The sequence below is a fragment of the Montipora capricornis genome, chromosome 6, assembly GCF_036669925.1.
Source record: "Montipora capricornis isolate CH-2021 chromosome 6, ASM3666992v2, whole genome shotgun sequence".
NCBI classification, from domain to species: Eukaryota; Metazoa; Cnidaria; class Anthozoa; order Scleractinia; family Acroporidae; genus Montipora; species Montipora capricornis.
The window spans coordinates 35,865,494-35,880,493 of NC_090888.1; the positions used below are offsets into that span (position 1 = coordinate 35,865,494).

The following is a 15,000-nucleotide window of genomic DNA, read 5'->3' on the forward strand; positions in this document are numbered from 1 at the left end:
ATGACTAAAGATCTTAACATGGTATTGTCGACATAAAATGTCCATCAAGGAAACATCAGCTTGTGGCAGCAAGGGCGGGACTTCTCGCTCTTGTCGTATAGTGGCACAGCAATGATAGCACATGACTTCCTAATTCCTCTTCCTGAAAATAACGAGGATGTATGATTTAGAATCACTTGAAGACCACAGAACATTTAAACCCATCAGTTCTTCAAAAAGAAAGCCTGCACAAATAAAAAAATGCGTCAGCAACTAGGCTTGAAAATTCCTTGAAAATTATAGTCCACTTTGCCTTATCATGTTCCGTAAGCAAAGCTGTTTGTATTAGCATATTTCCCAGGCCATAGTGTGTCAGGTTTAAAAACATTGCACCTGATAACAAGCCCTATGAAAATCACTGGTGCTAAGTGGTATCATTATTCAGATACTTTTTTGGTGTTCATGATATCAGCACCACAGAAAGCTGGCTCACGTATTTCACGTAAACCACAGGTAGTGGTTTAAATGGTTGAACCCAATAAATCTCGACTTTAAATTACTGCAGAATCACCTGAATAGTCCACGACACAAGTGCTGTGCAGCTTGACAGACCATGGTTTGTATCATCATTTGGTGATATCTGTGAAAACTTGAAAATAAGATAAGCTGTATACAACAAACACATGGTTGTACTACGTTTTTTGACAAATTTTATTTTTACTGTGGTCCACTCCAAGAAGATAGTTACAATGGGTTTTTTTCTTGGAGAAATCTTAAGCTCATATGCCTTCTTGCAGCTTGACTATGAAGGGCAACAGAGGAAATCAGTCAACGGTGAAAATCATGGACTAGTGATGATGACTGAAGGAAGCATTCATTCAAACATTTTCTCATTGAGGCTTCTTATTTGGTAAAGCACAAACCTTTATGAGAATGGAATCCACAGATAAGCAGCCTTCTGCTATTCGCTGAACAGAGTAGTTGGGGAGAAGACTTAGAAAACAAAACAAAAAAAACACATGCAGACATTATGCACATTCATTTGACAATTTGGAGACGTGTTTATCAGGTAGTAGATAGGAGCAGGTCTTGTTATTAGAAGTTAGGACTGCCATCCCCGGGATTTCTGCGAAAAAAAGTACTCTAACCACATATTTACTAATGTATTCTAGGAAGTCACCTATCTGAGAAAAAACGGTAATTGTGGGACCCACAAGGGTGTGCTTTGAGTTTTGTGCGCGACATAGCAGTACCACTCAAGGTAACCAGAATGTAAGTTGCAAAATGTTTTTCTTGGCAAAAACATAAAAAAAAGAAAGCGGTTGATAGGCTAAGTACATATGTTGGCTGTATTTATCTCTTAAATAGCTTGGTTTTGACGAGCTCCCGACCTTTAACATACCTCTTCAGCTGTGATTGCAATCTTTCTACAAAAATGTGAAGAGGTAATCTGCTCTCCATGGTAACTGATGACGTGAACCGAAGCTTGTGTTCAGTAATTCCCAGGTCCTTCATGGCTTCAGCAGGCTCCAGTAATCTTAAGGACTGTTAAGAAAAATGGCAAACCGAATTCAAGGCGTACACCAAAAGAAAAGCAAAAGGTTACATTAGTAGCATAATAGTTGGTGGTACGAGAGCAGCTTTGTAAAACTGTGCTCATACCAAGCCAACTACTATACCACTTACCATATGATCAAATAATAATGTTTAAAGATAGTGTGGATCCAAAAATCTTATGCAAACTATATGTTGTTTCAAAATTGAAGTGCATTTAATCAAATGGTACAGGAAAGAATCACCATAACGTGACTATCATAATTAATGATCATAACTAAGGATAATATCTTCTCTACATGGTAGATACCGATACTTTGATAAAGCAAAGAATGTTGATGTGAAAAAAAAGTAAAATGGGGTTGATTTTATGTTTTGAAATGACCATAAGCATAGCTTGCTAGCTGGCTCAGCCATACTCCTAAGGACAATCTGCCCCCAGCTGTGCTACAAGAACGTGAGCATGCGCAACATGAAAGCTCTAAAGATCAACATAGAGAGCTGGAAAGACACAGCAGCTGACCGCAGCAGAAGGCACAGTGTTCTCTGCATGCAGCTGAAACCCGGAGAGGAGAAACTCCTGACCACAGCTGAAGAGAAGAGAACCAGAAAGAAGATGCACACCCCTGGAGACACCCCAACCAGACAGACCTACAGACGCCACTGCTGCGCAGCTCCAACCAGACTTTTTCCATGGTGCAATATCCATAGTCGAAGTGACTGAAGGAGGCCTACTACTAGGCGTAGCTTGTAATGCCATTTTCATGAATATAGCACGGCACCAACATAAAAATAGGAAAGTGATTTTGAAATATGAAACAGATCTATGATGAAATTTGGGAAAATATTGAGACCATGAATGATGAAAAGAATTGGTGTAATAAAAAAAAAGAAAGTAAAACTGATTGTTTGCCATTGGACATAGATTACATAAATATTTACAAGGATATGTATTTTATTTAATTACTGAAATTTTACATCAACTTACAGGATATCGCATGATACCTGTATATGAAACTGAAAAAAATAGCTTATTGTTTCAAATGCATGTATGACAGGATAAACTGCTTGAAAAATATATGACTGTATAATATACATGACCTGTAATATTGAAAACTCAAATGGGTATGACCATAAGCGTAGCTTGTTATACCATTTATATGCAGGTAATGTCCAAGCATGATAATGAAATTTTATTTATTTCATATCTTCCAAGCTGATGATTTTGACTTCTTATTGTTTTCACTTTATGATAAATTTGTTTCTTGGTGAATAATACGTTCTCACACACCGCTGGGAGCCATGCCAAGCCGAACCACACAGCCTGACCTTTATTAACATAAGAACATAATTGTCTTACAATGACACAAAAAGGTGGCTAGAGAATAAGTTCACCTCAACTGAACACATTCTACAAGTACTTCACGGATGGGTGGGTGGGGCATGTCAGGCAATGGCGGATGGCAAAACAAAAACTGAAACTTTACACGAGCCAAGTGACCTGAAATCCCCCACACACCTGTACTCGGACTCCCAGCCGTGTGTGAGAAAAACGTTTGAAAAGTTGCAGCGTGTAAATTCAGGACATAACGCAACAGCTCCCAGGATTGGACTGACACGCATTGGCTCTTCACATCATTCGCCACAAAACCGCTACGCCGCACATCTGCTCACACCATGTCCGAAATCTGCTGCACTTCAGAGAAATCAGAATCCGCCCCTGCACCATCATCTAAGTAAGTAAATAAACGAATTCAGGGCTTCCTGGATCTTTGTAAAGGTAAAAGAACCAACTGACAGGCCGGAAGGCAAAAGGGTAAACTTAAAAAACTGACAGGAACCATTAACCATCCAAGAGCAGCCAAGGAACATTGTATGCTGTGGAAAAGTTTCCAAATGGTGATATCCACTGCTATAGTCAAATTTGAAGAACCAGTCATCTTGTTGGAACAAACCAGCTGCTGTACATATGTCTTCATACTTGAATTTACACGAACGGACATGTTGATTGACAACGTAAATCCACAATAAGCGTAAGTTTCCTTGAACTGTTCATGGCAAAGCCCAATGGACTGCATACGAGAAGATCCGTAGGACTCACCTCCAACAATGCACCAGACTTCAGCAATTTAGAAATCTCGGCAGACACAAACTCAGCATTGCATAACACACTCTTGTGATTCTGAAAAAACTTCACCTCAGGTAATTCAACAAACAGCAAACAATAACCTTCACGAATACCTCTCAGCAACCAATTACTTGCACTGATATTCTGCCAGAAAGCAATGTTCTCTCGCAATCGACTACAACAACACAACTATGATTAACGTCAACAAATAAATCCTCTCCAATTATATCATAAAACGAGTCACTCACAGAACCATCACAGCAGAGATCCTTGTCCGTTCCGGACATCAGGAATTCACTGGCTTGTTTGTTCATAGTTTCCTGTGGACTGTCCAACAGCTCCTGCTCCATTCTGGACAATGGCAGAGCAGCATTCCCTCGCAAAGTGTCCTGGCTTGAAGCAACAAAAACAGACAGACCACCCGTCATGCAGCTGACTCTGTTTCCCTGCCACTAATGGCATCACATAACTCGCATTACTGGGCTCGAGTATAACCCTCCTTTCCGAAGCATGTGGAAAAACTCCTTTAGTCTTCACAACCATGGACGAAGCCACTGTTTTCTTTTCCTCCTTCGACTGTCTGCTTTCCTTAATAGCCTTCCGTATCTTCTTTTTGTAATCCGAGACGCTAGCAAGCGACCATATCCCAGCCATACTTTTCAACAAGTAAGATGTGCTTGTTCCTCTCCACGAGTAAATCCTTACCTTAGGTGAGATTTTTAGTATGGCCCTCGCCGTCATCAGTTGCCGACCCCTCATCAATTTTTTCCAACACTTCCTTGTTTAGTTGGTATTGCTTCTTGTTACCAGCGAAGGGAAACTCTGGATCTGCTGCACGGGGTGTCTGAGCGCCCTGAGATTTCAAGCTCGCCATTTCACTCAGCAAGCGCTTTAATTCGGTAGCATTGGCTTGCTGCTGCTTAAGAAGCTCCTTCGCCCAGTCTGGTGGTTCTGAAAAGGTGCCAGGAAGCGAAGAACAAGCATGACTGCTCCTGCTTGGCCCGCCACCAGGACCACGACCAGATGTATGATCATCGCCACTTCGCCCGGAAGAACGATTCTCTGGGCTCTTGTTGTAGGGTTCAAGTCGTTTAGCAGCTTTAGATTTCGAACGAGAATTATCCTTTGCCATCAGAAACGGAAGAAATAAGAACAAAACAAACAAGCAATATGAACAGATTAAAATTTGAAATAACGTCAGTGAGTCTGTGTCTGAGAATAATAACCTCGCTTGTCACCGTACTTTTGTTTAATAAAATCATACATTAGGGTTTTCGAAAGATCAAGAATACACATTCCTACATGTGGCAGTCTGTTAAAAGTTAAGATTTTAATGCTAATATAAGTTGGTTTGGAAGTCAGTTTCACTAATTTATCCTTATCAGTTACAGGTTTAACATCAACTCGCTTTCTTATCTTCTCCATCATACATTTAGTTTGGCAGCGGTGCATTATCCATTTCCACTGTAGATTCTCGCAAACATGAACCCAAGCCTTTTCCCAGCAATCGTCTCTCAACGCAGTTTGCGATTTCCTACTCAAGCAACTCATCAATGGTGACAACCTAGAATTGTCCTTTGCTCTTTGCACTTCATTGTAAACTTCACATCGACTTTGGAAAAAACATGCATCAATCTCGACACTTGCTGAAGTGTCGGCAAGAAAGGATTTGTCAAAAAAATATTTGCTTTCATTTGCAGGCGAGTAGAAGTACCATTTTTTTTTCTCTTCCTCATCTAAAGTTAAGGTCTTTTCCTTGTAGCTGTGACCACTGCAAATGGAACAAACTCCATGAAAAACTGCTGCAATAGTTGTATCCCGCGTCGTGTATACATGTGTGATAGCAACACTGTTCTGCACTTGTATTTTTTCCTTGCAACAAAATAGAATTGGAGAAACAATGACAACTGGTTTAAACGTGTCTTTTTCGGCACTAATGAAAAGCTTGGACTTTTCGCTTGTTGTGAACTCTACAACTGCAGGATATTTCTCAACCAGAACTTTGTGCATCATTCTGCAGTGAGCTTCAGTTGCCTTAAAGATCTCGGAACATCGCTCACCAACCGAAAACCGTGGCAAATTATCAAAGCCCTTGCTTCTCTCCTCCACATACCTAGAAATTTAACTCCAACGTCCTGGAACTAATTCGCCAAAAGTCTGCATTTCCATAAAGTTTAGAAGTCTGCCTTTTGGAGCCATTTTCAACGTCCACTTTATTACCATGCCGTCCACACCTTGGTTACTTTCTGCTGGGAACTACCCTTCTCGCTAATTTGTCTCCCACAGGCAGTCACATCCATTTAAATTACCCTAAAATTTACATAACGCGGCTTTTCAAATTTATTTTGTTACTTGTGAAATTCGTATTTACAGCGTATAATGCTTTTGGCATCTGTTCATGTCACATTGCCCTCTGGCTTTTTAAAAACTGGACCAAAACTTATAGCCACCATATGTACGACGTACCAAGTCAGGATCATGAAAGCGGCCTTTTTCTTTAAAGTTAAATCATTGTTTAATCTGTAACACTTTGACTGGTCTCAAAACTAATTATTAAATTGAAACTAATTGCGTCTTCCAAATGCAAAGTTATAATAGACGGCATTTTTTAATGTAAAATCTCACCTCTAGAGGCGTCATTTCGATGTGACATAATCCACGTTGTTTACCAGGTTCACTGAATTTAGTGTAAGAAAGAGTAACTTCAGTCTGATTAGCATAACCACCAGGTCTTGTTACATGCGAAGGTCTTGGTAAAGATGTTGCTTTCGAAATATCGATACAGAATCAAGAAGGCACAATATATATCGCTCGATTTGCAAAATGTTTGTTCTCTCGAAGTTGGGCGCATGATCAAGGCTTATGCCGATAATATCTCAGTGCCCTACGAGTACATTTTTTATCCTCTGCTCTCTACAGTCGGCTCACTGATAGGAGTGAACAGAAAAGTTCTTATACGAGATGGATGGACTGAGCCCTCCTGTTTTTGGGCACGTGTCACTGCTCAAAAGGGTGAAAAGGAACTGTATGGAAAAGCATAAAGGAGGACATCATCCAGCGACAATGGATTGAAAATGCAGGAGACGGATCAAACCAGGAGAAACCACCTAAACTTCAGCTGGACCACTTTCGTTTTGAAGCCCTGCACTACTGCCTGTGCCGTACGCAAGGCAATGCCCTGCTTTTGTATGACAAAATCACCATGTTTTTTCAGCTCATCGATCATTACAAGACTGGATCGCTCGACCGGAAAACCCTGTTGTCGCTGTAATGGTCCAGGGAATTCAAAAATGGATCGGCTTCTGTAAAAAACACTGTGGCTCAGATCATAGGATCCATACAACCCTTTTACTTTTGTAAAACGGCAGAGGAAGAAGATGTCGATGACTTCAATGATTGCTTTGTGATTGTGTGCCCCAAAGAGAGAGAGCCAATGTTTGATGACTATGTCAATCTTCCAGAACAATACCGAAAGTCTTTAGGCTCCGTATTCCAGAAGATTTACAAAGCACATCAAACTCCCAAAGAATGCAAATTTAACGAACAAGGCCTGGAGTCCTTCAAGCTACAATACAATACAATACAATACATACTTAATTGACCGCTCCCCATAGGGGTTTTTCAGGGCCAATGAAACACAACGAAACAACAGAACAGAACAACGACAACTGCTACGAATTCCAACCGGCCGGAGGCAAACCAGTTGGCTATTTACAAGTGCAGCTGGGAAGTTGAACCAGGGACAACCAGGATCAAATTCAACGAGTGGTCAGAGTGGGTCTTGAACCCGGGCGCCCTAACCACTGGGCCACACTGCCTCCTTACAAGCTCTACCATGATGACCTGGTCACACAGAAACGCCATGTCCCTGATGATGAAAACAGACGAGGAATTCTTTCTAAAGCCAAAGGCCAAACTGCCCGTCTAGCAATGACTATGCATGTTTTGCAACAAGGTTTTGCTGCCACTATCCAAGGAGATTTTGAATGGAACACTGAGATTGATGCCACCACAATGGAATACGCCAAAGCCATAATGAACTATCTAATTGCACAGAAACTTTGCTCATGCCACCGGAGATTCGTTTAACGAATCCTGAAAAAGTGGCCACAGGCTTTAAAAACGATGCACAGTTAAATCAGTTCCCCTTGGTCCGGCAGTACGCAAGTAAAGTTGCAAAAGTTCCCCTTCACAAGGACACTCTAAGAGTCTCTTCTACAGTTATAGCGCAGGGAAAAATCCAACCCCCACTACCTGCCCCTGATCCTACCCCAGAGAAATTCAATAAGTTCCCCACGGAATCTGCGGAAAATTCTCTGGAAACTATTGCACCATATGGCTTTGGGACAATCCAGAAGAAAAGAACCTCGGAACGTGCAAAGGCAGTCACTTACTTTCAACGAAACAACCTCCAAGATTTGGGAGACTCTGCGTTCTTTCCATCACTGAAGAGCAATACGAGTTAGCTAGTGTAGGCTAAACAGTATTTGAACTCTGAAATTAATCACGGAAAGTAAGAACTCGCAACTCGGCTAAGCTAAATAACTTTGATCGTTTTCATATGCTAAATTCACTTTGAACGTTTTATTCCTTTTTTGAAATATTACTCAGTGATCACAAAATTGCGTTTCAAGTTTTGTTTTATGTCTAAGTATGCAATGTAGTTTTTTCCAAGCAATAGCATGAATGGCAACATTGAAGAGAACATTTTTTTGGCATCAGCATTTAAATTATGTTAAGGGACATCCAAGGATCCACATAACGAAGTTACACTTTAGAGTTTTTAGAACCACCAAAGGGATCCTTTGATATTCTAAAATTTAGAAATTTTAGCGATTAGAACCCCAAAAGGACCTTACATGTTGTAGAGCTTTAGAAATTTTAGACTCACAACATGGACCATAGATATTCTAGAACTTTAGAACTTTTAGAGATTTTAGAACCCAAGACATACACTCAGTGTTTTTGAAATAACTCTAACTCTGTTCAGTTTTTGTTTTCAACAACGTACAAAACAAATTATTCAGGTGGTGAAAACACGCCAATTTGAAGTGATCATTTGATTTTAGAACTTTAGAACGTTTAGAGATTTTAGAAGCCCAAAAAGGATTGTTTGATATTCTAGAACTTTAGAGATTTTAGAACCCCCAAAAGACCTTACATATTCTAGAGCTTTAGAAATCTTAAACTCACAACATGGAGCATGGATATTCTAGAACTGTAGAACGTTTAGAGATTTTAGAAGCCTCAAAGGGATCGTTTGATATTCTAGAACTTAAGAGATTTTAGAACCCCCAAAAGACCTTACATATTCTAGAGCTTTAGAAATCTTAGCCTCACAACATGGACCATGGATATCTGCGGCCTTTCCCTACATCTAGGTATGATGGAAGGCCGCAAAAATCAGGAACAAAAATTCATCTTCCAAATCAGCACTCTTAATCCTTATGTTGCCAGGCATCCATAGTGTAGTTAGTTGCATTTGCATCATTGAATTCATATCGAAAAGTCAATGAAACAACATAATCTTTCATATCTTCTTGCTGATTTCTTAAGGAGGCTCAAAATAGTCTCTCCTTTTTTCAAACAAATAAAGATATTCTGTCATTGGATACAGTTAGGGTACTCATATCAAGACAAAATTTGGCAAAGGTATTAGGTACCCATCATGGATATCTCACATCACATTTTCTTCCAAAATAACGTTACCATGGCAACGATATAAGGCATTTCTTTGAGCCTTAAAATCAAGCTACATTGTCTTTTGTCGGTGAAATCTTCCCATTCAGCGTTACCAGATGATGTTAGAAATAAGCTCTAAAATATTTAAAACTCAAAATCTGTAGGTCAGTTTTTCACAAAATTAAGCTTTTTTGAAATGTGTCTTTTTTTTTTCCACCTACAGATTTTTTTTTTAATTTGAAAGACAAACGTTTTAAATTAATCAAAGCAACCATGCAAAAAATGAGAAAAAATAAATGTACGGAAGCAGAGATATAAATGATTAAAATTGCAAAATCAGGAAAAATTAGGGGGTTACAAGATCGCCATTTACGCATACATCACCTGCACAAGTTGAGTGCACACGCGAGTGAAGCTGCAGGCCAACACAAAAGGATTTACGTGACCATTAAACCGTGTGTGTACAATATTCGTAGTTTCCATGAACAGGAGATGTCTATTTATATTCTATACATGTATGTATAGGAATCAGAAGAAAAGTGAGCGAAATTAGCAGTATTTGTTTATTTCTGGTGACCCATTTTGAATCATGAGCTGACGCAAGAAGCTTTTAGAATTGTGTGTGTGGCTTGTGCACGCGCACTCAGCTGAAAACCCTTTCAAGCCTCCTTAAATCAAAGTACCAGTGTGATACTCTAACCAACTGAGCTATGAAGCCATTGACGTTGGGAAATGATCATTTGCGGGTTCTAATTTTCCCATAAGGAATGAATCAAAGGAACAAAATGATAAATACTGAACTGCGGAAATGAAATCAACTAAAGCTATGATTCTCGCAGTTCAATACATCATTTTCTTCATTGATTCACTCCTCACTGGAAAATTAGGACCCACAAATGACCATCTCCCAACGTCAGTGGCTTCATAGCTCAGTTGGTTAGAGCATCACAGTGGTACTGCGAGGTCACCGGTTGAAATCCTGTTGAAGTCCTGAAGTTTTCAGGCTTCTCTACGCAATTGCTGAAATTGCATCTATATCTACCAGGATGATAGCTTTACTTGATTTCATATCCGCAGTTCAGTATATGATTCATTTCATATATAATTTCGTTCATTTGCATAATCAGTGTATATAAATTAAGCTTCTTTCATTACAAATGTCAAAGATATATCTATGCCATTCAGATCAACTTGACGGTTCTCATCATCTGTTATCCGGAATGTGACTTCAGATATTACTTTCGTATTTATTTTATTCCAGAGATAATTGTGCTCTTTGATTCCAAAAGGTAGAGACTTCTTCTGGTGTTTGTTGCAAATGAATAAAGGACATTAATTATCTGGTTCCTGAAATTATACATGTAGAATCACTTAATAACCAACACCTAATACCAGTATATAAATTACTGATACCATTGTTTACATTTGGAAAGTTTGTTCCATACACACTGCTTGTCAATATCCTTGTGTTATCAAAACCCAGGAAATCTCCAAAGTTTTTACTGTTCTTAAAATCAATCTGATAGTTTGGATCCAGTTTTATAAAAACCTTACATGTTGTCAGGTAGAATAATATATGGATTCCATATGTATGTTTGCCAGTAATTTTCCTATTTTTATTATGAAGGAATCGATTCATATAATCATAGTCATAAATGTGTGACAGAAAAGTTAATTTTTGCCAAAAAGATGCATTTGAGATTTTGAATGTGTTGTTTTGATATTCTGGTCTTATATTATGACAACCAGCTGTCATGCTGAGTCAATGTAATGCTAGATGTCGTTTATTGTTTGCCAAAACTCAATTCAGGAATGAATTTGGTTTCTTGCTTAAAACACTAGCGAAATAAAGGAATATAAAAAGAAAATCGAAATATCTCAGTCTGCTTACACACATATGAAAAATTATTAGTTGATTTACGCTCTTGTTTAAGAGAAAATCAGTTCAACCATATACAATTCATTTATGAAATGAGGCTGATAGATAAATTCGAAAAGCAATAAGACAAAAAATTCAAGTAAACTTTGTCATATACTCTATTTTATTACTCACTCATAGGGTAAAACCCCCCCTTTCTATGACCGGAAGACCTTGTGTTTCTAAAAATCACACAACAGGTGACATGTTGAAAATTTTGTAAACACCATTCTTAATTAACCCATAAACATTTTTCTACCATTGTTTATAATACTTCAATGTTTTCTTACAAGTTCTTGCTTTTATATTTTCATGCGGAAATCCGAGCATTTAAATACTTTTCTCAAAATGCATGAATAGTTCATACTAATCACCTTCTTTCAGTCCTTATTAACTTGCGATATCATTTCATCAACTATATAACTAAGTTCCATGCAACACTTTAGACATAATGAATTATGAACATTCTCCACATGATATTTCCTGTGACAGACCGATTACCCCCTTATTTTGTACATATTGTCATAGTAATCAATGTACATGAAAGGAGATAGTAAATCATAGCTATGAACACTACCACAAATCTTACAAACATTCATGTTGTTATCTTTGGTCAACTCCATATCATCCTCTTTTACACTCACATATTCTTTCAGTTGGTGATAACAAAAAGACGAGTAAACTCTCCCATATTCTCTAATTCAAGATGAATTTCCCAATTACAATTCGGTTCTATACTACTGGTCTAAGAGGACATTATGTTTTTATCAACTGCTTCACTGAAATTTGCATAATCCACTTTCTGAATGGCAAATACCATACTGGAAAGTCCTTTGACCTCATGGACTTCCTGTTTTCCGAGAATGTCATGCTATGTTCATTCTTTCCTGTACCACTTGATTACAAACACACTTCAATTTTAAAAAAAAAACATATTGTTTGTGTAAAAACTTTGGATCCACAATATATTAATTTTTTTTATTCCATCATATAAGTAGTATAGTAGTTGGCTTGGTATGAGCGCAGTTTTGCAAACTTCTCTCGTACCGCCAACTACTATACTACTTACTTTCTAACCAAGTCATTCATAACAACTACATTTCTATCAATAAACAGATTTTTACAGGTGGTGCCAATTTGTAACTCTAAAGTCAAAGTTTCCAATGACATTCCTTTCTATTAACTTTGGACTACGAATACAAGGGGCAAAACGCAATGACAGCATGCAAATGCTCTGGACATTAAAAAAAATGTAGTTTCTGAAGATAAAATATTAAACTAAGGGACAAAAGCTGACAACACACATTTAACAAGTGAAGATGTCAAGATACATTGCGGAGGTCACTAGCTTTTAATTCGAAGTAGATAACAAAGTATACAGATTCTAGTTGCTTTCCTGTACTTTGCCAAGGAAAGCAAAGTAGATGAATTACTAACTTCAAACTAACCGAGCGACCGAGGGCCAATATTCCCCAGTACGGCTCCAGCTACAATCATAGACAAAAGTAGTTGGGAAGGTTATGTAAATGAACCACACCAGAGCTGTATTTCAACCTGCTTCTGTTAAAGCTCAAAAGAAATAGTTTCACTTTCTCTTACATAGCCCCCCTCCCCCCTATTCAATGTTGGAAGGTAAGTCAACAATTTTCCACTGAAACCATTCAGTTTTGCAAAACATTGAAGGAGGGGGGAGGGGAGAGAAGCAATGAAGACTTCAAAAGTGCTAACCTTCCCAACAGTTTTGTCTAGGATTGTAGCTCGGTTAGTAAGTAGTTTATTACATGGCTGTATAAGCAGTATTATTGCAGTAAATCAATCTTCTATAATTGTCATCACCGAATCCTGGCTGAACTCAAATATCCCAGATTCTGCTGTTACGATGGGCAGTCATCTTCAAACCTTTCGGCATGACATACCAACACCTGGTGGTGGAGTATCAGCATATGTAAATACCACTTTTCCAACTACTCGTTTACACCATCTCAAGATCTGCTAGACCTTTTAGCATCATACTGTTGGTTGGGATTTACTTTCCCCAGCTCAGCCTGACGAGGCCGAAAGGGAAATGCTGGAATATCTTATGAATGGTGTCAATGCAGTTTTGCTAGACAGACCATCAGCTGGTCTGATCATCACTGGAGATTTCAAGTCTCCAACTAGAGGCAACAACACAATAGACCAAATTTTAACCAACATGTTTGATTTATATTGTGATTTTCAGCATCTACCCCCTCTTGGCTGGTCGGATCACCAGTGCCTATTACTCAATCCCAGCTCAAAGCTGACAGTAAAGCCTTCTACTTGTTGCGTGTGGCTACTAAAACCAGACAATATCAGAGCGCTTGGCTTAAAACTCAACATAGTACCTAAGGATAGCCATCCAAGTGATATTGACAATGACTTTTGCCAGATCTCAGTACTTCCTCATCTGGCTTAAGTCCTCGAAAAAATCCAGCTAAAGCTTAATAATGGAAGTATAAACATTAAAGAAATCCAACACGCTTTTAATGAAGGTTGAACTACAGTATCTGTAATGGCTTGTACACTGAAAAACTGGTTCAACACAACTTATAATACACGCCATGGAAGAATGGGTGTTCATGCACTCTTTCTTGACGTTCGTAAAGTGTTTGACCTGGTAGACCATGGAATTGTACTAAGAAAGCTAGCTGAGTTACAAATGACCAAGTTGGTTGACAGCTTAGAACAACTAAGGGGACCTCACACACGTCTGAGCTGAATTAATATTATTTCCCATTCCCTTATCCTATTGAGATCATTTTGAGGAATACCATGAGTCCAACTCAGAATGAATTGTGAAATACATGACAGTGCCATATGCAGCAGACATTTCAAGTTGTCTATCAACAGAAGTACTCATAAAGAGCAGAAATAGACATGGTCTTACAACTGAGCCCTGTGGTACTCCTGATAGCAAATCCACAACATCTGAAGACACGGCTCAATTTAAAGTGCCACTACGATGAAAATTTTGCATGTCCTTTTTTCTTTAGATTTTGAAAAATTCCCACGGGAAGTATGATTATTGTAACATAGTTTTTCAGTTTCCGCTGTCCGGCATTACTCGAACGGCAAATGACCGTGAGCGAGGAAAAGGGATGGGTCTAGCTGGATCACCTGGGGTCTGACGTCATACGTGCAACGCTCAAAATAAACGTGGCAAATTTCCCATGTCATCTATGGGATGTGAGAGATTGCCAAGTTGCTTTTTGCTGATATTATATACATTACTCCTTGATCAACTTCTTCACTTAGTCAAACGCCCCAAAGCGATGCATGTATGACATGGCTTAAGGCCGCTCACAAAATAATTGCAGGATTCTCCAATGCTGTCCGAGTAACGGCCAACAGATTTTTTGTGGTTTTTGGCTGGCTATTTCCCGACTTATCTCGCCTCTATCGTTCCAAATTTAAATGCATTGAATTATTTTGAACATATTGACTTAATTGACGTTGAAAAAATCCGAAAAGAAAACCAAAAATTTTCGTCGTAGTGGCACTTTAACAGAATTTGATGTTCATTCTGGGTAATAAAGACTATTGCCATGAAATAGACTTCCACACTCAAATTATCTCAAAAACGTAAACAAGCCAACAACACTTTTTATTTGCAAGTTCTACTGAAGAATTCAAACAAATACTATTCAATAAACATGACAAACACCCACAACATGGGTCAAATTTTTTAGAACGTAGCATGATTCACATTTCAAATAGT

General features: G+C 38.6%; 2 protein-coding genes and 1 pseudogene across 3 annotated transcripts in view; all 3 read right to left on the minus strand.

Moving 5' to 3' along the window:
* Nucleotides 1–15,000, minus strand: part of LOC138052024 (large ribosomal subunit protein bL20-like) — a 596,113-nt gene that overhangs the window by 535,673 nt on the left and 45,440 nt on the right. The window lies entirely within an intron of this gene.
* The window catches only part of LOC138052018 (integrator complex subunit 11-like), a 151,304-nt gene that overhangs the window by 132 nt on the left and 136,172 nt on the right, over nt 1–15,000 (minus strand). Inside the window, exons 21-24 of one of the 2 annotated variants that reach the window (XM_068898368.1) lie at nt 1,382–1,524; nt 903–972; nt 551–628; nt 1–142 (exon numbers count right to left, since the gene is read on the minus strand). The exon at nt 1–142 is cut by the window's left edge and continues 132 nt beyond it. In XM_068898368.1, coding sequence (XP_068754469.1) covers nt 56–142; nt 551–628; nt 903–972; nt 1,382–1,524 — 378 coding nt within the window. In that variant the 3' untranslated portion in view covers nt 1–55. The remainder of the gene's footprint in view (nt 143–550; nt 629–902; nt 973–1,381; nt 1,525–15,000) is intronic. The other variant, XM_068898369.1, reaches the window with a different exon arrangement.
* Nucleotides 1,532–10,062, minus strand: LOC138052022 (uncharacterized; annotated as a pseudogene).